General features: G+C 42.7%; 1 protein-coding gene across 3 annotated transcripts in view; it reads left to right on the forward strand.

The window, feature by feature from the left end:
• The window catches only part of PACS1 (phosphofurin acidic cluster sorting protein 1), a 142,366-nt gene that overhangs the window by 3,986 nt on the left and 113,183 nt on the right, over positions 1-25,197 (forward strand). Inside the window, exon 1 of one of the 3 annotated variants that reach the window (XM_070457665.1) lies at positions 6,705-6,757. The exons of 1 other annotated variant lie outside the window; for it this stretch is intronic. In XM_070457665.1, coding sequence (XP_070313766.1) covers positions 6,720-6,757 — 38 coding nt within the window. In that variant the 5' untranslated portion in view covers positions 6,705-6,719. Of the gene's footprint in view, positions 1-6,704; positions 6,758-24,873; positions 24,894-25,197 lie in introns of those variants that run through there. One more of the 3 variants, XM_020906499.2, reaches the window with a different exon arrangement.

Below are 25,197 nucleotides of genomic sequence, written 5' to 3' on the forward strand. Positions count from 1 at the left end.
GAATCCACCTGCCAGTGCAGGAGACTTGGGTTCGATCCTTGCATCGGGAAGATCCCCTGGAGAAGGAAATGGCAACCCAGTATTCTTGCTGGGAAATCCCTTGAACAGAGGAGCATGGCAGGCTACAGTCCATGGAGTCGTAAAGAGCTGGGCACGACCTAGTGGCTAAACAACAACCACCAGTGGGTAGGTCTGTTACAATAGTTCCTTTATGAAATTCGCAGCTTTTGAAGTCGGCACCGCTCCACACTTAGGAGTGCTGCCTCGTCTGTGGTCCAGAGTGTGGACAGTGGTGTGGCATCATCGTCGGCACCAGGTGGCAAGTTGCTTGATGTCACAGGAAGAGTTTTAGTGTCTCATTGATCCCTTCTCTGTGCTGTTTGTATGGTGACGTTTCCCCTCACATTCTTTCCTCTTTTTGAGTTGTGTAAGTAGGAGAGACAGAAAGATGATTAAATTTCATAAGCGTGCAGAATTCTTTCTGTGGGGACTATGAGGGGACAACATGTGCTCTTCTGGATCACTCACGAATTGTATCACATTTGTCTTTGAGCCCAGAGCATATTTGCATATTCTTATCTGCGTGTATGCTTAGGGAAGGAGCTCGGTGGTTATCAGTCACTTCTCCTTTAGACCACATTTAGAAAAAAAAGGATGTGACCATGGCCAAGTTGGCGTCACTGGCCTGCAGTAGAAGTGTTAATTTCATGAAGGCCCTTGAGGCCAGTTGCCCCTCTAACCGTGAAAGCACTAGGCAAGCCAGGATATACTGCTGTGTGTTCTTCCTGTGTGCTGGGGCAAATTCTCCAATACTTTGGTGTTTTGATCTATTGATTGGGAATACTTTTACTTACTATCCATTTTAATATGTGGGTGAAATACATGTAAAATAGGACAGGGTCTTTGCTGGTGGTCTGGGGTTAAGACAGCACACCTCCCCTACAGGGGACATGAGTTCGATCCCTGGTGGGGGAACTAAGATCCCACATGCCTTGTGGTATGGCTGAAAAACAGAAAAAGAAACAGTTGATAAAATAGGACCTGCAGATCTACAGGAGAAAGTACTTCTTAAATGATAGATATAAAGTAAATGTAATTGGTCAAAGAGAGACCTGGTGAAATTTCTATTATTTCCCTAGCACTGAAAGTCTGAAAAGTGTATCTGTACCTTAGAAGATTTGAATTTCACATTGTGAGTGTTGTAATAGAATAGCCTCTCTATCGGGGTAATATTACCCACCGTCCCTGCGGAAGCTCAGATTCCTTAAGTCAGAGACGGAATGACTTTCACAGAGTTTTACATGTATTGATTTACAGATCTTTTGGACACGTGAGTGGTTATGTGATTTCCTTTTAAACTAGATTTCCAGTTTCTTAGCTGAGCCAATAAGCTGCTGCTGCTCTTACTTCTGGTTCCATCTCCGTGTGCATGAGAGAGGTGCCAGCCAAAAAGTGCTGGGGCCGTGTGTTTTTACTGCTTCATTCCATGAGGCTTGTCCTGTTTTGGCCTGGACTTGAAGGCTCAGTGGGTCCTCTGAAATTTGCGGTCAGCTTGGCTTTGATCTGTCACATTCTGGGAGCACTTTGGGAAAACAAGGAAGCTGTAGAAATGATGGCAAGAGTTGGGTCTTTTTCCAGTGTGAGTTTGGAGTAGTATTAAGGGCTCTAGAGAAAAGACAGGAGCTTGAAGTTGGCCATGGGGCTGGCCTTGAGCAAGGTGGTTTGGTTCTAGACTGGCGAGCTGTGACAGAATCCTCCCTTCTTCAGGCCTAGTTAGTGGAATAACCAGCATAGCTTGGGAGGATTTTAGAGAACCAGCGTGTGTGCCCGGGCACCACCTCTAGAGTCATTCACAGGGCAGTGATCTGATGAGAAGGCCTGCTGGATCCGCTTTCCCTTTTCTGTTATTACAAACCAGAGAATAGCTGTGGTCACAGCTCAGGACTGGTGCCTGGCCTCTGCCTAGGGTAGTGCCATGGAGAAGGCTGGTCAGTGATGATGTATTATTGCTTAGCTTTTATGTCTTCCAGAAGACAGTTACTTAAAATATTTTGTTTGACATTCAATTATGTCTTAAGATCATAGGCTATTTTATCTTTAAAGCCATGCTGTTCAATACAGTAGCCAACTAGCCACGTATGGCTACTTAAATATTAATTGAAATTGAATAAAATTTAAAACCCTCTTCCTTCGCTGTATTGGCCACATTTCGTGTCATACCAGTCGCCTGTGGCTGGTGGCTGCCATGTTTATGGTTTTTTCTAATTTGTTAAATTAGACTAAGTCCTCAGTCTGTCCTCTTCCAAGTTATTTTAAAATGTCCCTTTTCTTCTCTCTTCCAAGGGCCCATTGGTTTTCTTCTGTTAGTGTCCCCTCTTTAAACGTTTTTACCTTCTACTCAGCGTGCTTCCTCCTGGAGAGAATTTGCTTCCTGATGCTTCCTTGTCCATTTGTTTCTCACGATTTTAGGTCTTAGTCAATATCTACGGAGAAAACTGGAAGCATTCACTCCAAAATGGTTTTTAGTTGATAGGATTATGTGTGATACTAATTTCTGTCCTTGTATATTTTTGGTGATTTCCAGACTTTCTGTAATAAACACATATTACGGAAAAGACCGGTAAATGTTGTTTTAAAAATAAGTGTTTAGGGACTTCCCTGGTGGTCCAGTGGCTAAGACTCGGAGCTCCCAATGCAGGGAGCCTGGGTTTGATCCCTGGTCGGGGATCTAGATCCCGCATGCCGCAACTAAAATCCAGTGCAGCCAAATGAATAAATACTTTAAATATTTTAAAAATAAATAAATATCTAAAGATATGTATCAACTCTACTTGGTTGTATACATATGTCAAAGGAGGGAAGCTTACAAATTTTATATCACAATAAAGCTGTGAAAAAATGTTGGATGGTTGAGACATGGTGGGGCACTGAGGTTTCACTCTACTCCTCACCCTCCTTTCTTGGTTCTAGAGTTGCTTGCTCATCGTTATTGATAGCAAAAATATTGACTGGAGAGTGCTTTGCCCTCTGCCCTCTTCGTGGTGATGGGTGGCGAGGCACAGGTGAGGAGGGGGCATTGATATTGGAGTTTAGTGATAGCTTTGCCAATTTTTCTGACCCCGAGTACTGTTCTTCTCTTCCCCCCTTAGAAGTAATGATGCTCCACAACTCCCAGATGAACCTGTGTTTCATTCATCCTTTCAGCACTTTCAGTTCTGTAGAGAGAGGCACTTGGTAGTATCCAGAGATGATGTTGGCAAAAGTTTTTTTAGAACTATAATGTACCTCTTAGAAATTACACTGTGAGATCAGGTAATAGACAAAGTCCATTCTCTTCTAGCGTGAACATTCTAGTGGAGGGAGACAGGTAGTAAGCATGTCAAGTGTGTGTGATTTACCCTGGATGTTCTTTTAGTGACCCAGTGTGGATATAGGTAGGTGTGAAAGGAGTGATGTTTTAAAACTTGGCCCCTATTACAGTATCTGCTCCTCTCTTAGTCTGCCACCTCCTCTGGATGGCAGTCTGCCTCTCAGAGCCATGTTCTGAGCAAGATCCTCCCCGCCTCCCTCGCCAGGTAACAGTTTGGATGTGCTAGGTGGAACCTTACTTGTCCCTAAGGAAATTTAGCCTGATTATTGTTCTTAGATGTAGGAAGGTGTTTTTTCTTTACAGTTTTTCTCCAAAACTCTTGTGTGTCTGTCTGTGTGTGTGTCTGTGTGTCTGACTTTGAGCTTCCTTTTGTTCCCCTTGTTACAAGTGAGACAGAGATCCTTTGTAGTGGTTTAAATGGTTTAGAAAAACACAGAAGGCTTAGGACGTCAGCTGTCGTTTATTTGGTCCCTCCTCAAGGCCCTTTTCCTCTCTGTTGCTTGAAAACACCAAGTGGCTTCAGGGGTTAGATGGTAGCCTTTTCTTCCCCTGTTTCTGATTTACAGTGCCCAGAAAGCACACCGCATGTGCTTGTTCGTAAATTTCCCCATCCTCTGCCACCCTGGTCTCCTCCCAGAAGGTAATCACTAGCCGCAGCTCAGAGCGGTATTTTAAAATGAAAATCAGATCACGTCACTCTTCTGTTCATACTCTCCCCAGTTCATTCATTTAACAGATGCTTGTAGACCAGCCAGTATGTGCCACAAGCAAAATCCTTCATCTCATAAAGTGTACAATCTGCTGGGGGAAGATCAGTTAGTTGTTGTTTGGTTGCTAAGTCCTGTCTGACTCTGCAACCCCATGGTTTGTAGCCTCTGTTCAGGGGATCTCGCAGATAAGAATACTGGAGCAGATTGCCATTTCCTTTTCCAGGAGATCTCAACCCAGGGATTGAACCTGCCTCTCCTGCATTGGCAGGTAGATTCTTTACCACTGAGTCACTGGTGAAGATAAGAGATGCTATCAAGTAACTTGCCATCACACTTAGGGTAAAAGCCTTCTTCTGACTTCGGAGATACTTCCTGGAGGGGTCCTTCCCAGGGCTTCGACCTCATCTCCACCATGCTGCCCATGCTCGCCTGGCTCCCCAGGCTGGGCCCCGGCATGGTCGCCCTGCTTCTCGGCTTTTGCACCTGCTGTTCCCTCTGCCTGGATGCCCTGTCCCCCGATCATCCTGTGACTGGCTCCTGGGTATTGTTCAAGTCTCAGCTGACCCGCTACTTGGAAAGCTGCCCTCACCTGCCGGGTACATCCTGGGAGTTTAGAAATCTTCACACCAGTTAGCGCCATCTGAAATAATCCTGTCTGTTTACATAGTTACTTTATAGGTGCTTGATAAATATATTTGTCAATGAACAGTACCTGTTTATTTGTAAAGTTCATTGAATGAAAGTCTCTCCTACATGGTTCTTTCATTCAACAAATATTTGTTGAATGTTTCTGTGTGCCAGGCACTGCTCCAGGTGCTGGGAAACCAGCAGCAAGCAGGTTGACGAGGTCCATTCTCTCAGAGTGAGTGTCCCAGTGGAGGCAGACAGGTAATAAACCGTAAGTAGGTCTAGAGTGACCAGGCAGGCGGTGAGTAGTGCCGTGATGAGAACCAGAGCGGCGCGGGGACTGGAGCGGGTTGGGCAGTGTGACTGAGAAGACCTCTGATGAAGGGGTGTTTAGGAGGATGCCCAGGTGAAGGGAGCCGGACTGCTGAGCATGTGCTGTGTGCACGGTAACCATCAACTCCCCAGGAAGGGAAATCGAGGCCCAGGAAGGGGAAGGCATTTCTGTAGGGCTCCCCAGTTTAGAGGGAGGTGGAGCTGGGATTTGTCTCATGACTCGGGAACTGCTTCTCTGTTAAAACTCGGTGTCCCCTGAGCGCTCTCTGGCTCTCATGATTGATAATGTTTCATGCTTTATACACTGTAATGTTATCCCATTGACAGAGGGGCCTGGCGGGCTACAGTCTGTTGGGTCGCAGAGAGTTAGACACAACTTATGTGACTTAGCACGCACGCTGTAATGTTGGGATTACAGAATGCTGCTCTGTTACCAAACTACAGACAGTGAGAGGCTCCATCGCATAGTGTCTACAGGTGTCAGTGCTGGGACCATTTGTTGTTCAGTTGTGAACAGTTGCTCAGTCGTGTCCAACTCTTTGCGACCCCACGGACTGCAGCACGCCAGGCCTCCCTGTCCATCACCAACCTCCAGAGCTTTCTCAAACATATGTCCATTGAGTTGGTGATGCCATCCAGCCGTCTCATCCTCTGTCGTCCCCTTCTCCTCCCGCCTTCAGTCTTTCCCAGCATCAGGGTCTTTTTTAATGAGTCAGCTCTTCACATCACATGGCCCACCTGTTGGAGCCAGTTAGCCAGGATTTTAATCTTGACTCTTGGTTTACTGTTTGAGTGACGTGGGCAAATTACTTAACCTCTCTAATGCTTCATTTTTCTCATCTGTAAAATGAGCATAATAATTCCCCTACCATTCATGTATTATGAGGATTAAGGGAGATTAATACAAGTTAATTGCTTTTGTGGCACATAGAAAACACTTAATATTACTGTTACTCTTGCTGTCTTTATCGCCAGCCTGGCTTCTCTGTCTCTTCTCGATACCCCTCCAAAAACTGCTTTCTGTCTAGAATCAGGGCTACCTTGTTTGATTCCGATTTCCTCCCGGGGACCATTAGAAGGTCTTGGGTTCACTGTGAACACAGATCCTGCCAAACCCCAAGCCTAATAGACTAGAAAGTCAAAGGAAAATAGTTTGCTTCTCTGAAGTGGTGGCTGCGTCGGGATCCTGTTTCTACATCCTGCTAGCTTATGTGAACGGAAGAGATGTTTCAGGCCCCGCCTGCAAACCACAACTTTGTTTTGAGCCAACTTGACTTGACAGCTTCCCTATTCTACCTGCTGACTTCTTTAGCTCTGCTTTGGCAGCCAGAAGAGCAACTAAACCGGTTTACAGCTAGCCGTTTATCACCAATAAAAGCTGGGTGACTCCTAGGAAAATGAGGATTTAAACAGAGTTGATCTTCTTCTCTTTTCCTTTTTGTGTCTCAGACTACAGAAGAGCTGTATCCTACTTTTATAGGAAAACCTGGTAATACATTTAAGGTCTATCCTGAAGCACGTGGATCTTTGTATACGTGTCGGTTTTCTCCTGTAATAAGCACCAAGACTTTATTTTCCCATTTTGGTTATAAACCCAAAAATATATTTACATGTTTCTGGTTCTTCCTTGAGAATGTATAAAACACGGGCTAACCTCTTCTCCCACGTGGATCGTCAGGATGAATGAGACCTTCATGGGCTTGAAGAGTGTGGACAGGTGTGTGCTGCATAACTATTTTTAAAGTCACGTGTTTGCTTTTTTACTTTTGTTTTTGCCTTCATTTCTCCCTATTGCTATTGATATGCCTTCTTTCTGCTTTGTTGGTTCTGATATTCTGTGAACTGAAGAACCAGATAGTCAGTATGTTAAGGAGGAATGGGCTCTGAGTATGAGACTAAGAGTAACGGGAAGTATAATCTGAGAGCCTTAGACCCACATTGGGGCTGTTTTGCTCACCTCCTGGTCCAGGTTGTGTTCCCCAGGCAGGCTTGCTGGCGAGTTGAGGGTAGGGATTTAATCTCAAGTCTTAGGGAGGCGGAGACCCTACTGAAAATGTAGTTGGAGACACAAGTCACATTTTCCTTTGGGGTTGGACTACCATGGACTAGTAAGTAAAGCCCTATATCTAATGCTTAGTTAAATTTGTTTTGATTACCTCTTTTTTACCTGATTTTTTTTTTTTTACAAGTGGCGATACATTTCTTTGTCCTTGTTGATTTGGTATGCAGAGAAACAAAATAGTTGTAAAATGTTTGAGCATCTCTATTCACAGAAATCGTTACCTTAACATCTTTGGATAGCAGTAGTGAAACTGTGAGTATGATGGTTGAGTATCTGTAGGCCTGATTTATGTTAGTCATCATTTACTTTGTCTCTACAGGTAGGCTTTTGTTAGGCACTTTCAGCTCATATCCAATAGAACGTGGCAGCATAATCTACCTGAAGTCTGTTGTTTAATAAAATTGTCTCCTTAAAATTGAAATACATGGATAGTCCACAGCCTTCGGTCATTCCTGCCATGCATCGTTTTGGCTGTGGATGAAAATGAATAAGCAGCGCTGGAAACCAGGGTCCTCTGGGAACATAAAAACTCTTGTGGCTATTAATGGATTTAATTGTATTTCCTTTCTGCCACCAGGATGTGCAATAACTTGTTTATGCCCTTATCTTTAATGAGGAAAATGGTTCATTAACCATATGCAATAGCATTATCGCTTTGTTTTTATTACTTGCAGATAATCCCCTCCATCTTTCCTTTAAAAAAAAAAAAACAAACAAAACTTATAAAAAGGAGCAGTCATAATGTTATTAAGCACTGCCCATTGATCTTTTTGGTTGACTTTTCTATCCACGGAGGAAAAGGAACGTACCATCTCATTGGGGAAACAAAAGCTTGGGTTGGAAATGGGACAGGATCTAAGCTAAGATTTGGTGTAGGATTAGTTTGGTGTGCTTTGGCCTTAGACCAGTGGTGTGTTTACTTACATTCCTGGAGGGCCTCCTCAGGCAATTTCCCTGATAAATGTGAACTGATAAAAGAGAACTGTCTGATTTGAGTCCATTTAAGAGAATGTTAGAAAAGTGACTGTTTGGGATGGTGGCCCTATCTGAGTTTAGGTTTTGTTTTGTTTTGCTTTGTTTTGTTTGATGCTCATTCAGGTATTTCCTCCTATTCTTATATCTGGAGGAAAAAAGTCAGCAAGTTGCTCTAATCTTTTTAAAACCATGTGCCAGAAATGCTTTGGCTCTGGAATCTGGTTTCTGATTTGGCTTTTCCTCACCATGTGGGTTTGGGTCGTCTCTGTTACTTCTTCTCTACCTAATAGTAACTTCGTTCGGTTGGTAGATATCACAGACATCAGATGCCTAGTCACCATTTTATTTGTTTATTTATTTATTTTTTCTCTTTATTTGGCCACACTGCATGGCATGTGGAATCTTAATTTCCTGACCAGGGACTGAACCTACCCTCTCTGCATCGGAAGTGCAGAGTCTTAACCACTGGACCACCAGGAAAGTCACGCCTGGTCATCATTTTAGACACTGAGGGAAGAGCACTTAATGTATGTATGTGTGTTTGCTCAGTTGTGTCCAACTCTTTGCAACCCCATGAACTGTAGCACGCTGGGCTCCTCTGTCCATGGAATTTTCCCACCAAAAATACTACAGTGGGTAGCCATTCCCTTCTCCAGGGGATCTTCCTGACCCAGGGATCAAACACATCTCCTGCATTGGCAGGCAGATTCTTTACCATTGTGCTACCTAGGAAGAGCATTTAATAAATAAAATCCAGCTTTCCTGGGAGTTGGGCTTCCCTCGTAAAGAATCCGCCTGCAATGCAGGAGACCCCAGTTCGATTCCTGGGTCGGGAAGATCCGCTGGAGAAGGGATAGGCTACCCATTCCAGTATTCTTGGGCTTCCCTTGTGGCTCAGCTGGTGAAGAATCCACCTGCAATGCGGGAGGCCTGGGTTTGATCCCTGGGTTGGGAAGATCCCCTGGAGAAGGGAAAGGCTACCCACTCTGCTATTCTGGCCTGGAGAATTCCATGGACTGTACTCAGCGACTTTTACTTTCACTTTCACTTTCCTGGGAGTCACCTTCTCAGGGCAGAGTGGGCAGCAGACAATAAGCAAATGAGTGAGAAAATGACAGGGAATGTCAGATGGGGAAAATTAAAGCAGGAGAGGATTAGATAAGTGAGGCAGAGAGTGTGTTACGACATAAGGCGGTTTAGAAGACCCTCTCAGAGAGGGGGAGTAGTAGTGTGGAGCACACACTTAGGCAAGCCAGTGGAGGGAACAGTACTGGTAGGTTCCAGGAACATCCAGGAGGCCAGTGGGCTGGAGGCAAGTGAATGAGGTGGAGAATAACAGGAGAGAGAGAGTGAAGGGACCAGATCTTGTAGGCCTGTGTAGGACGCTGGCGTTGACCTTGAGTGAGATGAGGAAGCCGCTGGGGTTTCAGGCCAGAGAAGAGACATGATAATGACTTAGATGTTAAAATAACCACTGACCCTGTGTGTAGAAGAACCTGTGTAGAGAAGAGCAAGGCGAAAGCAGAGGGTCCCGTTAGGAGTTTGAGAGTGGTGTTCCAGGAGCTGGTATTGGTGCCAGGCAGGGTGATGGAGACAATGAGAAGTCATCGGATTCTGGGCATGGTCTTTTTAAGCCTAAAGGATTTGCTTATTTGGGATATGGCAGAAGAAAAGGATCCAAGGAATGACTTCAAGGTTTCATTTAACTTCCTTGTGTCAGTTTTCTGTTTTTCACTTAAAAAAATAATAATTATTGTCATCTCCTTATCATTAAGTGACATGGTATGAGAAGGAGATCTGTGTAACAGAACTCTTCAAAGCTGTTGAGGAACTTTCTTTGTTTCTCCATTTGCCCCTTGTGATTAATTGGGAGTAAATTTCCTTGAGGATTTACTGGGTAATGGAATAATCCGTAGGTTGGTGACTGATTATGTTAAAAATCTAGATAAATTCTTTTAATGCCATAGGCCTTGGTGAAGCTGTTGGAGCAGTGCCGTCTCTCTGTCCCTGATTATCGTGCTGTCGTGTTAGTTTGGTCTGGGAGCTCCTCTCTGATCCTCACCTGTTTGATGGTGTTTAATAAGAGAGAGAGAGCTACCAGTAACAGCCACAGCACATAGCCTTTGTCACTAATCCAGTGGAACTGAAAAGTAAAAAACATCTGGTGGTTCTTTTTTTTTTTTTAATGACTGGTTTTCTACAGCAGACAGCCTGTCTGTGCTTCCTAGGAGCTGCTCTATAAGGAGGAATCCTGCTGCAGAATGATCTAATTTGTGTAATCTTGAAGGTGGAGCTATTTTTGAAAGAGAACAGAAAAATAATGGAAGCTTTTGCTTGCGAATGCCAGACTGGATCTTACTGACTTAAAAGGAAAAGGGCTCAGTTAGATCTTGTAGTTTGAACTACTGTTTCCCTCTTGTTCTGCTCATGATGTCTAGGTAATATTTATAATAGATACATTTAGGTGATTGCTGTTGAAAATGGTAGTTGAATTTTTCTTTTCTTCTTTTTTTTTTAAACATTCTAGATAAGTATTTTACTTGTGATTTAGGTAATGTGAGTAGCATAAAAGAACAGTTATCAAATTCAAGAATTTAGGATTCTCTTTACAGTTATTTGATGGTTTGCAGCTGGTTCTCAACACTTCAGATTTTATGACCCCTTTTCTATCCTGAAGTGAAATTTCCAAGATAATAAGATTTATCAACATGTGTACAGTATCTTAACTGCAATATAAAGGAAACATACAAGGAAAGCTGTCTGTAATACAGCAAGTATTTCTATATGTCGATTCTCCGGAGACATGAATAAGTGTTCACAGCATGTTGGAAACCGTAGCTGTCACGTGCTTGCAGGTACACCTTGGCTGGGCTATGGCACCCGTAAGTAGAGACTGATACAGGTGTACCCTGGGGGGCCTCGTGATACGTGGTTATATCATTGGTGACATGGTTTTCTAAAGTGGTGAATAAATCTTCATCAAATTCTATACAAAACAAAATACAGTGTTTTCTCTATTTACAGTAGTTACATTGGTTACATTTCTGGAAAATTCAGTGTATATTGATTGGTGAAAAATTAGTGACATTTCTATGTAAAATCTATTTAAATCTTAGAGTTTGAACATTATAAACTGCTTTTTATTTTCATACATATATGTCTGGAGACACCAAAGACAAATGTATTATGAAGCTAATGAAACTTAAGCTTCAAGGCCCTTTATGTGTACAGGCTACTTCCATGGCCCTGTACCTAACTAAAAAAAAACTTTTTATTGAAAAAGTATAATATATGGTAGTCCTTGGAAATGAATATACATCATTAGTACAATTGATAAGTTTTTACAAACTGAACATACCTGCAAAATTAGCAGCTATATCAGGAAAGAGCACATTACCAACAGCCCAGAACATTTCCTTGTCCACTTCTAAACACTGCCTCTACCCGCACCAGAGATGACTAGCATCCTCTCTTATAACTGCATAAGTTAGTTCTGCCTGCTTTGGTTCACTTTTTTTTTTTTTGCATGTTCCAAATGCTGCCACTTTTTGAAAAATTGGAGTATAATTGTTTTGCAGTGTTACATTACTTAATGTTGTACAACAAAGTGGGTCAGCTGTATGTGTGCATGTATCCCCGCCCTCTTGGACCTTCTCCCCCTGACCCTGTCCCACCCCTCTGGGTCATCCCCGAGCACCGAGCTGAGCTCCATGTGCTATCCACCAGGTTCCCTAGCTGTCTGTTCTGTACATGGCAGTGTAAGTATTAATATATCAATCCTAGTCTCCCAGGTGGCCCCTCCCTGTTCCCTTTCTCCCCTTGTGTCCACATGTCTGTGTCTCTATTCCTGCCCTGGGAGTAGGTTCACCCGCACCATTCTTCTAGATTCCACATATATGCATTAATGCACAATATTTGTTTTTTTCTTTCTGACTTACTTCACTCTGTATGATAGTCTCTGGGTCTGTTGACATCTCTACAAATGACCTAATTTCTTTCCTTTATGGCTGAGTAATATCCCATTGTGTATATGTACCACATCTTCTTTATCTGTTCATCTGTCAATGGATATTTAAATCACTTCCATACCCTGGTTATTGTAAATAATGCAGTGAACATTGGGGAACATGTGTGTTTTTGAATTACGATTTTCTCAGTATATGCCCAGCAGTGGCATTGCTGGATCATATGGTTCTTCTAGTTTTAGTTTTTCAAGAAGCCTCCATACTGTTCTCCATTGCAGCTGCACCGATTTATGTATCTTGTCTTTTTTTCTCTCCATGATGTTTGTTTGCCTGTGGTTGCAGGTCATATTTTCTTGTTGCTGTATTGTATTCCATTGTTTGAATGTATCTCAAGTTATGTAATCACTGGGCTAGTGCCAGTCATGTGGGAGATTTCCCATGTCATGTATAGGGCTGCGGTGGCCATTCCTACCCGTCTGTTGGAGGTGATAAGCGCTCACGTACAGTTTGTTTCATTTCTTTTGAGTAGATAACCAGGAGTGGAATTGATGGGCTGGGTGAGAGTCCCAGGTGGGCCACAGTCTCCAGCATCAGTTGCTGTTGTCATTTTCGTTTTAGTTGTTCTGCCCTGGAGGTTGCCTCCATGGTGTTAATTTGCATGTCCCTGATGATGCTGAGAACCTTTTCCTAAGCTTACCAGCCATCAGTTGCTGTTCTTTATCATTTTCATTTTAGTTGTTGTGCTCTGGAGGTTGCCCCCATGGTGTTAATTTGCATGTCCCTGATGATGCTGAGAACCTTTTCCTAAGCTTACCAGCCATCAGTTGCTGTTCTTTATCATTTTCATTTTAGTTGTTCTGCTCTGGAAGTTGCCCCCATGGTGTTAATTTGCATGCCCCTGATGATGTTGAGAACCTTTTCCTAAGCTTCCCAACTGTCTGGTATCCTCTTTTATGAACTGTCTGTTCAGGTCATTTGCCCATTTTTCTATTGGGTTGTCTGTTTTTTATTGACTTGTAGAAGTTCTTTTTCTTACAAATATCTTCTCTTACTCTGTGGGTTTCCTTTTTACTCTTTCAGTGGTTGTTTGATGAACACAAGTTCTTAATCTTAAATCTGCCCAATTTATCCATTTTCTCCTTTATGTTTAGTGTCTTTGCTGCCCTATTTAAGAAATCTTTTTTTTTTTAATTTTAAAAATTTATCTATTCATTTATTTGTTGCTGCCCAGGCTTGTCTCTAGCTGTGGCGAGTGGGAGCTCCTCTGTAGTTGTGATGCACAGGCTTCTCATTGTGGTGGCTTCTTTTGTTGCAGAGCACAGACTCTAGGCATGCGGGCTTTAGTAGCTGCAGTTCCTGGGCTCTAGAGCACAGGCCCAGTAGTTGTGACCCACAGGCTTAGTTGCTCCGAGGCAGGTGGGATCTTCCCGGACCAGAGATCGAACCCGTGTCTCCTATATTGGCAGGTGGATTCATTATCACTGAGCCACCAGGGAAGCCCCCTATTTAAGAGATCATAGTACATTCAAGATCATGAAGATGTCCTCTAATATTTTCTTCTCAAGCTGTATTATTTTTCCTTTCACATTTAGATCTACGGTTCATCTGAAATTGAAATCTATGTGTGAAATGAAGAGTTAAGATACATTCCTCCCACAGGGATCTTCCGTTAACCTTGCACTGTTTATTTAAAAGATCATCTTTTCGATGGAAATGTTCTGTCTTGATAATGATGATGCTTACACATTTGTCAAAACTCATGAAACTGTACTCTCGAAATGGGTGAATCTTATTATATTAAAGTTGAAAATAAAACTAAAGTGAAAAAAAAGATGATCTTTTCCACTGCTTTGTGTCACCTTGATTGTAAATTATGTGACAGTTTCTGTGTGAGCCTGTTGTTAGACTTTCTGTCTGTACCTTTGGTCAGGTTGTGCGTGCTTGTACCAGTGTTCCCCCGTCTCTGTTCCTCCATCCTTATAATAGGCCTGTTACTGAGTGATGTAAGTCTTCAGCTTTGTGCTTCTTCCTGTTTGCCTTGACTAGTTTTTGCTCTTTCTTTCCTTAAAAGTTTTAGAATCAGTTTTTCAATTTCCCTGATCTTTTTTTGGTGAGAATTTTATTAGGATTGCATTGCTCTGTGGATTAATTTGGAGTGAACTGAAATCTTTAAAGTATTGGGTCTTCCAATCCATGGATGTGTCATGTCCTTCCATTCAAATATTTAGATCTTCTTTCATTGATTTTGTACTTTTAACATAGAAGTATTGCAAATTTTTCATCTATTCTTATGTATTTAATATTTTGAAATCTGAGATGTAATGTTGTAACTGTAATTTTGTGTGCTTTCCTTTAGAGGGCCCTCCAGCTTGTATAAACTTTGGCCTTACAAGACCTAGTTCTGCCCCTGCGTAGGACACTTCCACTTATATGAATGTCAGAAATTGTGTAGAAAGGTAGTCATTTCTTAACTGTGCAGGACTCAAAGGAACTGTGGGTTGGAGGAGGCCTGGTATTCTTGTTTTTTCCACCACTGAATGTCAGTGGAGTCCTTAATCCCTGTGACAATCCAGAAGGCCCCCTGGGGCCGTCTCCACCAGCATTATGTTTCAGTTATGATAGTCCATGAAGTAAGTGGGTTTGACTTGTTTTAGGAAGAGACCTAAAATAAGTCAGCAATTTTAAATGGTGTCATCCCTAATCTAGACCTTAAAAATTAGCAAATGCTTAATCTTCACAGACTCCTACTATTTATATAGATAGACTGGTAGAATGGATTGAACACTGGACTTGGAGCCAGAAGAGTTAAATCCTGCCTTGAACAACAGCTGTGATTTGTTACTATTTGAGTCTCCATCTCATCAGAATGGGCAGAAGTAAAAATGACTGTGGAGCTGACTACCCAGGGGTGTTGGGAAGAACAGATGAGCAATCTGTAGATACCTTCTAAGTCTTTGAGCCTTGTGGAAAAGCCCTTGAATTCGTCTCTGAGTTTGCTGTCTTGTTTTTGCTGGGGCTGTAGGCGTGATTACTAAGGTGAAGTCTTTTGAACAATGTGAATCTGCCCAGTTTGGGGTTCTATGAGGTTGGTCACTTTAGAGATAACTTATTTATGGGAAGTGGTGTCTGCCTTTTAAAAGGCGTGTGTTTATAGGAAGGCAGCAAGAATACTACTCTGCTGGGATTCCTGTGTCTTAATTCTGGTTTTCAAAAAGAAAGTAAGCAAACCACTCACTTTTCATTTCCTTCGTCATCTTACTGCTTAGAAATGCTGTGAGGATTCTGGTAAAATTTAAGCAAATTTTATGTTCCTCATTGAAAGTTTCCATGTGAATTTAGGTGATATATTACTATAGTCAAATTCTCATGCATATTAATACACTATAACCCTGGGCTTCCAGCCAAGGGATTGAAAAATCCTGGCCTGTTACCGGATGGAAAGGTGATAAGATTTTGGAATGTTGTGAGAGAGGAAGGATACTGTCTATGCAGGTTTAATAAGGAATAGACTTAATGCTCGTATAACACTGAATTACAGTGTAATCTCCTCACTTCCCCCATGACCTTAAGTCTCTGTAGTTAGTATTACCTCTGGAGTGCACCTTCTCATACACGCAGAGGCTTGCTTTCTATTTATTTATTTGTGTATTTTGCCACACCTCACAGCATGCAGGATCTTAAGTTCCCTGACCAGTGATCGAGCCCATGATCCCTGCAGTGGAAGCATGGGGTCTTAACCACTGGACCGACCGCCAGAGAAGTCCTCATATGCTCGTTTTCATTACATTTTGGTTTCACTTGAAGTTTCAGCATTTGATTATTTTCCAGTCTGGTTTTATTTTTTAACTAGTCCACTTCCCCTTACTAGTTTGTTTTCCCTAGCTGTCATATTTGTTTCTAGTCAAAGTTATGCACATATTTTAGAGTCAACTAGTTCTACAAGGCTTCTTTCAAAAGCCATCTTTGGTTATTATCTGGTGAATTCCAGATGTGGAAGATGGTTTGGCTTGTTCACTATCACCTCATTCTCTCAGTAAAATTGTAATTTTGGTTAGATGATTCTTCAGGGCTTGTGTTATTATGATTCGAGAAAAGCAAGTCACTGTTGAGTTTCATTGCCAACTATGATTTGCCTTTCCTGGCCAACATTTAGATTTTCCAAGCATTCATAACCATCTTTTTTAGGTTTGTTTGATGATAGCTAATGTTAATTGGATGCATAATATGTACTAGGTGCTGCACTAATTGCCATCGTGTGTCAGTTCATTTAATTGTCAGGCAGGTAGAGGTGTGCAGAGGGGTCAGGTAACTTGCTGAGGAAAGCGACATCGCCAGAGTTCAGACCTTGGCAGTCTGGCCTCAGGATCTATGGTCTAAACTCTTGTGCTGCACTTTTTTTACTTTCTATTAATATGCACTTCAACATTTTTAAAAATTGAGTTAAAATTTGAATGCAGTGAAGTGTACAGATCTTGGGGTTATAGTTGGTTGAGTTTTGACAAAAATATACATTCATGTAACCAACACCTTAATCAAGAATTGGTATCACTTCCAGTCAGTCCCCACCTCTCATAGGCAATTACTGCTCTGGTTTATAGTGTCATAGATTATGTTTGTCTGTTCTTGAGTCTCATATAAGTAAAATCATATACTACATATTCTTGTGTTAACCTTCTTTTTCCAGATGCATCCACATTATGTGTTAGTGGTTCATTCTTTTTTATTACCAGATAGTGTTTCGTTGAAGCAAATACTAGAATTTGTTTATCTGTTCTCCTGTTGATGGAAAAATGGGTTGTTTGCAGTAGTTTTTTATTTTAATTTTAAAAATTTATTTATTTTTACTTATTTATTGGCTGTACCATGCAGCATGTGGGATTTTTCATTCCCCAACCAAGGATTGAACTCGTGCCCCCTGCATTGGAAGGCAGAGTCTTAACTACTGGGCCACCAAAGAAGTCCCAGCAGATTTTGGCTTTTATTTATAAAGCTGCTGTGAATGTTCGTGCGCAGGTCTTTTGTGGAGTTACACTTTCCTTTCTTTGTGAGTAAATCCTTGGCAGTGGAATGGTTTATCCTTAACTTTCTGAGAAACTGCTGGTTTATAAGAAGAAGTGGTTGTGTCACTTAACATTTTCATTTACTGTGGCAGATTCTAAGGTGGCCCCGCCCCGTGATCCCTGTCCCTGGTATTTATGCTTTAGTGTAACCCCTCCCTTTGAGAGTGGGTGGGATGTGTGACTTGCTCCTTCCTAACAGAAAATGACTGAGGTGATGGGATGGACATGACTGTTACCTCAAGGGCAGCTTCAAGTCCACAGGCAGCGGGAAATGTGACCCCCGGTTCAGGAACCCATGAAGAACTGAATGTTCTTCATTGCCAACAAGCAGATGAGCTTGGACACAGGTCCTGCCCTGCTCCAGCCTCATGTGAGACCTTGATTGGAACCTTGCAGAGGACTCGGCCCAGCCACAGGTGGACTTCTATCCTACTGAAACTGTGAGATGTTAGCATGTGTCATTGTCAGCTGCTACATTTGTGGTCATATTGTTGTGCAGCAGTAGGTAACTCATACAAACAGTGTACAAAAGTTCCTGTTGCTCCACATTTCCACCAGCATTTCATTTTGTCAGTTTTTTTTCATTTTAGCCATGTGAACAGATCTGAGATGTTCGCTCCTTGTGATTTCAATTTGCATGACTAACTGGATTTCCCAGGTGGCTCAGTGGTGAAGAATCTGCCTGCCAATGCAGGAGACTTGGGTTCAGTCCCTGGGTCAGAAAGATCCCCTAGAGAAGGAAATGGTAACCCACTCTAGTATTCTTGCCTGGAAAATTCCATCCCACTCTAGTATTCTTGCCTGGAGAATTCCATGGGTAGAGAAGCCTGACAGGCTACAGTCCATGGGGATCACAAAGAGTCAGACACAACTGAGCAACTAACAGTTACTTATACTTACATCTATATTTATATTTTACCACAATTTATTCTATGCTATTCTTATAAAAACAGAACAGCTTTCTCTAAATTAGTCTTTATGAGCCATTTGAGACTAAGTTATGTATATGATTCCCTCTTTCTTGAAACATTCCCCCGAATCAAGTGCACTCCTAAATAACTACTGCATTCCCTCTTAGGCAGGTCGTTAGCATCAATAAAACCCTTCTCTCCAATCCACAGACCCTGCCCACATTTTGCCAGCTGCCCAGCAGCCCCTCCTTTTGGTTTTGGTCCAGGATCCCACCATGGAACAGACATTCGGTTTAGTTGTCAGGTCTTTTTGTGTCCTCCACTCTGGGATAACCCCTCATTTCTTTCCTGTCGTCCATGTCCTCAGCAGCTGTATGTTCAGGAGGATGATCTGCAAGCTGAATCTATTACTGTTTCCTCATGCTCAGTCGCAGGTCGTGATGCTTCGATATTCTCAGTCTGTCCCATCATAGAGCACATGGTGTTAACTAGTCCTGTTACTGGTGAGGTTGACTTTGATCATCTGGTTGTGTTGGTGTCTATGTGGCATCTCTGATTTTCTGCTTGTAAAGGCATTGTTTTTCTTTTTGTAACTGATGAGTATTTTGTATGGAGGCATTTTAAGATCATGTCAATATCCTCATCAGACTTCAAACTTACCAGCATTAGTGTCTTGCCTGAAACAGCAACAACTATGTGTTTGCCAAATGGTGTTTTTTTGTTTATATTATTCCGTCTACATTTATAAATTGTTCTGTTGTAAGGGTGAGCCTTTCTCGTTCCTTCCTCCCTTCCTCGCTCCCTTTCTTTCAGTATAGACTAATGGATTTTTGATTTATTTATTGTGCTGTAATTTACTAGTATTATGATTTATTTTGATGCTCAGATTACCCCAGATTTGGTCAGTGAGAGCTGTTTCAAGCTGTTTCCCTTTTATAGGTCCTTTGTATTCTTTGAACACTTCTGATTTTTCTAGAACAAGATGTTCCATGCTTATCTTGTGTTTTCTGTGTCCTGGCCCGGGAGTCAGCCACTCTTCTAAGGAGTCCTGGTTCTGTTAGTGGAGGATGGTATTTAGAAACCAAGAATAGGAGTTTGTTGTGCTCACTCTTACAGGATGTCATTGCCTCTAGATGCGCTCAGAAGATGGAGCCTGGAAATATGCATAGCTGAAGCACAAACCCCCCCCCCCCCCCAACACACACACACACACAGAGTTTCTCTATTTCTGTAGAAAACCCGGATTTTTTTTTTTTTTAACTATAAAATACCCCAAGTTCAAACTAACACCTTCAGTTCCCATCTAACACCTCGGGGTGCTCTCCAGCCCTGCCGCTTTCCATGTTTGCTAGTGACTTTTCCAAGAGTGAGGAGTCTGGCTTTCATTATCCTTAACACATTTACTTACTTGCTGATCGTAAGTGATCTCCCAACTCCCCTGGCCTTCTCCCCCCTCTGCCACGTCTACACCCTGCCCCAGCGCACCCTGGGTCCTTGAGCACTAGCAGGCACAAGTTGGGGAACAGGGAGCCTGGCAGTAGACTGCTTAACCTTGACACTCAAGACAGCAGAGGTGGAAAGGGAGAGGCAACCCAGTTAACTCCATAAAATCTTAAGTAGTATCTGTTCCAGTTATTTACTCTTGTGTGGGGGAAAAAAAAAAAGCCACTCTGCAAGTTAGCTGCTTAAAATTTGAAGTGTTCTTTGGCACACAGATCTGCAGTTTAGGCTGAGCTCGGCAAAGATCCTCTGCTCCACTCGAGGTCATTTGGGCAGCTTGGAGGCTGGGGGCTGGAATCTGGTGCAAGCTTTTTTACTCAACTGTCTGACAGCCTGGGCTCCTGCTGGGACACCTAGAGGTGGCCTTCCCGTGTGGCTGTTTGGCTTCCTCACATCGTGGTGTCTGGGTTCCCAAGGCTGGCATCACCAGAGAGAGAGCGAGCCAGGTGGAAGCCGTATTGCCTTTGCTCACATGACCTGGGACATTAGAAACAAATCACTAAATCCAGCCCATATTCAAGGGGATCTTTGTTTTCTGCCTTTTCATGAGAGGACTATCAAAGAATTTTTAGACATGTCTTAAAACCAGTTTAGTGTTGATATTTTAAAATCTTTTCTGAATGAATGAGAGATTCTTTCATTCGTACAGTTGAATTCTTTTTTTAGTACTTTTCATTCATTTTGTTTAAAAGTTAAAATATATATCTGTATATGCTTTTGTGGGTATGCTAAGTCACTCCAGTCGTGTCCGACTCTCTGTGATCCTATGGACTGTGGCCCGCCAGGCTCCTCTGTCCATGGGATTCTCCAGGCAAGAATACTGGAGTGGATCGTCATGCCCTCCTTCAAGGGATCTTCCCAACCCAGGGATGGAATTCGCGTCTCTTAAGTCTCTTGGGTCGGCAAGCAGGTCCTTTGCTACTAGTGCCACCTGGGAAGCCCTATATATGCTTTTATGTAGAGTCATAAAAGAAATTGTATAGGATGCGTGTCATGCAAATCTGTGTATATGTGTTATTGTTTAGTGAGTCTGTTGTTTCTTTGTTTTGTTTCCTTTGTTTTCTCCTTGCTCTTCACTTTCTCATTTTTCACTACTCCCTACCAGCTAACTCATATTTATATCCTTCCATATTTTTCTCCATGGAACGTCCTAGGTGGCTCAGTGGTGAAGAATCCACCTGCCAATACAGGAGGCCTGGGTTCAATCCCTGGATCAGGAAGATCCCCTGGAGGAGGAAATGGTAACCCACTCCAGTATTCTTGCCTGGAAAATCCCAGGGACAGAGGAGCCTGGCCGGCTACAGTCCATGGGGTCGCCAAAGAGTCAGACACGACTTAGCAACTAAACAACAGCAACATATTTTTTCTCCATACTCGTGTGTACACACACACACAGAGTGACTGGGGATATCCTTTTAAAAATGGGGTCATATTGGAACTGATTTTTGCATCCTTTCTCATTGAGCACCTTGTAGAAATTCCTGTTAAGAGATTTTATTCTGTTTTGTTCTTCTTAAGGGTGCACATCTTCTGTTTTCTGATTTGGTTATTTGGCCGTGAAAGGATAGGAGACTAAGCTAAAGAAATAGGAATGGAGAGGGACAGGCTTTAAGGAAAAGGTAGTCGGGAAGAGAGAGAGGAGTATTCTGTTGGTATTCCCGGGGTCTCAGACCAAACGAGCCACAGAAGGGGATGGGAGGTTGGAAAAATGCTGTGGGGAGGCATGTTAATGGATTTTGTCTGAGAAATGAGTGTTTCTGTGTACATTAAAATTGCCTACCAGGCATCTGAAGGCACCCGACAGGCACTCTGGTCCAAGGAGAGGATTGGGGCTGAAAGACAGAGCTTTGAAGTGGGTGATTGCTTGAGGGAGAGCTGTGCTTGGCCAATATGTGCTGTTCGCAGGAGACTTCGTGACACCAGGGTCCTGTGTGTTTACAGCTGATGCATTGTGTACTGTCTATTTTTCTGCAAGCAGAGTTTTTATTTTCATTTTATGTAGTGTGGACTGAGAGAACCTTCTGCTAAATATAGCTGTGAGTTTGCTAGTCTTTTGGAGACATGTAAGACATTGAAAATTTGAAACCAGAGATGCCTGATGGGAACTTCCTTAATCTCTTCTCTCGGATCGAACCAGCCCAGGCTGCATGAGGTAATTAATGTCATTGAATGGCTGAAGAAAGGGTTTTTTTTTTTTCCCGCTCTTTCCTTTTATGTTAGAGAACGGATTTGTAATACAGCTAAGTAATGGATGCAAATGAATAGAGCAGACAAATGATTCTGCCGAGGCTCTAGAGCTGATTACCGCACCAATTCCTTTGGGATGATGATGGTGATGATGTTTAAAATACTGGTGGCCTTGAAGTCAGCAGTAGAGAATTAAAATGCCATGTCCTTTTAGGGAACAAAAGTTTTGTTCTCCATACCCCCCCACTGGCTTCTGAAAAGTTGAGGGGTGGTTGTTCTTATTTTCTACTTTTAGATTGGGTTCCTGAAGCTCAAAGCTAGGCTAGCCCACAAGTTCCATGTCAATGGTAAAGTTGAAATGATAAACACCTTCAGATTTGATGGGGGGTGTGGAGAGAGTGAAGGGTGCTTTCGTTATTGTTCTTTCTCTTTGGTCTCCCCGTCCCCCTCCCCCCCCCCCCCCAGCCCTGCAAGATAACGTATAGACAACACCAGATGTCAACTATTTGTGAAATGTGCTCGGAAAACTACCAAAGTGAGTATGGTGCAGGCTTGGCCATAAAGAGCTCATTGTCTTGGTGGAAACAGCTGACAGTTGTACAAAGCAAGCTGAAATCAGCCACACACAGAGGTACATGCTGTGGTGATATAGGAGAAGAGGGCATTAATTCCTCTATAGAACCTGGCATTTGAATTGGAATTTTTGCTTTCAGCTTCTTGATGTGGGAAATTTCAGAAGTATACCAAAGTAGAGAAAGTGTGATGAATCCCTGTGACCTCACCTCCCAGCTTCATTATCAGCTCAAGGTTGTTTCATCTGTATCCACACCTCCTACCCAACTCACACCTCCAGATTATTGAAGCACATCCCAGATGACACAGAATTTCTGCTATAACAATTTCAACATATCTCTAAGGAGTAGGGGCACATTTTAGAAGCATATAACTGCAATGCCTTTATCCCTCATAAAATAATTGACAGTAAGTCCCTAATATTGACTCCATATAGTCAGTTGGACTGTACTTTATAGAGAGAAGATTTTTCTAGTGGGAAGAATTCTGTTACTGGGAGAAAGGAAATTCAGGTTGCGGGGAGCACTCCCTGCAGAAGCAGGGAAGTATGCGTAAGTGACAGGTGCTAAGAGCCTGGTTTCGGGCCGCAGCGACGGATGGAGAGAGAATGGCGGAGACGAGCCACTGTGCAGGAAAGGGCAGTGGGATCGCGCTGTTGCAGGCGGCAGGCGTATCACCCCTCTCCTTCTCGGCAGCAGTGCCGAGTGGTCACTCCAAGCCCTACAGCACAGGGTGGGCAGACCATGGCCTGCTCCCAGCCAGGGTTTTATAAATGAAGTTTTGGGCACACAGCCGCATCCTTTCACGGGCATATGGTCTACAGCTGCCCTTGCCCCACAGAGGCAGAGTTTAGTGGTTGCAGCAGATACCTGTGACCTGCAAAGCCTCAGATACTTCCTGTTTAGCCCTTTATTTTTCATTTATTTTTATTAGTTGGAGGCTAATTACTTTACATTATTTTAGTGGTTTTTGCCATACATTGACATGAATCAGCCATGGATTTACATGTGTTCCCCATCCCGATCCCCCCTCCCGCCTCCCTCCCCATCTCATCCCTCTGGGTCTTCCTAGTGCACCAGCCCTGAGCACTTGTCTCATGCATCCAACCTGGGCTGGTGATCTGTTTCACCCTTGATAATATACATGTTTTGATCTGTTTAGCCCTTTAGAGAAAAAGTTTGCTGACCCTTGGTCTAGAAGAAACTGAGTCCTGGGTTTAGTGCTTTCAGAAGGCTATGTTGAATGTTCTGGTGCGGAGCAGCTGTGGCTTTGTGAGGCTTAGGAGTGAGAAGGGTGGGAATTTGTTTAGTTTTGACTTCATCATTCACTCGATAGCCTGAGAAAGTCCATATCTCTTAAGAATTTCTCTGATTTGATCTTGTTTATTGTCTTTCCTACCAGTCAGGGATTTTTGCCTGTTTTGTTAGCTACTCCATCCCCAGGGTCTGGATTAACGTCAGACACTTAGCAAGCACTCAGTAAATAATTGTTGAATAAATAGGTGAATGCATTCTTTTTTTCTGCTCTTCTGCATTAGATACATTTGGAACTTCTTGGGGGACAAGAAGGATGTATTCTTAGGTGACGATGCTATTATGTAAATGCATTATAATTTTCTGCCACCAAAGTTTAGGACAGTGTTTCATCAATGCAATAGAGTCTTAAGCAGCAACTAAAACTAGTAATTATGAAGAGTGTAGAAATGTGGGAACATGTTTATAACGGGTCAAAATCTTATGCACACTGCCTCTCTGAAATATATATGAATATGGACAAAGACTGGAAAATAATGCAAAATGAAATGATTGTTTTAAGACAGTGGATTTTGGGGATAGTTTTTCTCTCTGGATTTTTCTTTAATGCTGTTGTTTTCTCATATATTCAATAATGGTTTTTAAAATGTGTCATTTTTCTGTGCCTTCCACGCCCACCCCATGCACATACTTCTGCAGCATGTCCAGAAATATAACCTTTAGTTTGGGTCACAAATAATGCAGTAATAATCAGAAATTAGAGTTAGTATTGGGAAGGTGGGTGGGCATTATGGGTGCATGTTTCACTTTATCCCCTGGGTAAACTGCTACCGCATACCTCCCAGTAGGATATGCCTGTGAGCTTTCTTGGTTGGAGCCTGATTTGGGTCCATATATAAGCTTACATTTAGACAGAAGCCCTCTTATTTGAAAGGGAACATGAATGGACATGGTAGGAAGGAGTGGTCTGGGTAAGAATGTCTTACATTTGTGTTTTCTGAGAACTGGGCACCCCCTTCCTCTTATTCTGAGATGCATGTTCTGCCTGGTTTTTCTTTTTCCACATTTTCTTGGGGATATAGTCATTTGGGGCAGTCATGTGGTTTTCTCATTTCACTTTTAGGCTACCTTTAAAAACGTGAATAGGGGCTTACCTGGTGGTCTAGTGGTTGAGACTCTGCCTTGCAATGCAGGGGGCACCAGGTCAGTTCCTGGGTCAGGGAACTAAGGTTCCACTTGCTGTGGGATGTGGCCCCCCCCAAATTATTTTTTAATTAAAAAAAGAAATCCATGGATAAATCTTTTCTTTGTTCTTCAGTTTCTCCACGTGCAAAATCACTGTTCTCTATACATCTTCCAAGGATGTGGTGAGTTTACAATCCTTTTATTTAAATACGTGTTTGTGTTTGTTCTACACAATTACATTTCTAGGTTATATAGAGTTGGTACTTCAGCCTCTAGACTTTGTCTGAGTGTCTTGTCAGGGGCTAGAATTCTACATTGCAAAACAAGATACAGAAAGATCTCACAATTTCAGAAGTCTACTCTTTAAGGGAATGTTACTCCCTTGAGAGTAATGGGGCTTTCCAGGTGGCTCACTGGTAAAGAATCTGCCAAGCAGGAGACCTGGGTTTGATCCCTGGGTTGGGAAGATCCAGGGAAGGAAATGGC

This window comes from Odocoileus virginianus, chromosome 28, assembly GCF_023699985.2.
Source record: "Odocoileus virginianus isolate 20LAN1187 ecotype Illinois chromosome 28, Ovbor_1.2, whole genome shotgun sequence".
In the NCBI taxonomy this organism is placed as follows: Eukaryota; Metazoa; Chordata; class Mammalia; order Artiodactyla; family Cervidae; genus Odocoileus; species Odocoileus virginianus.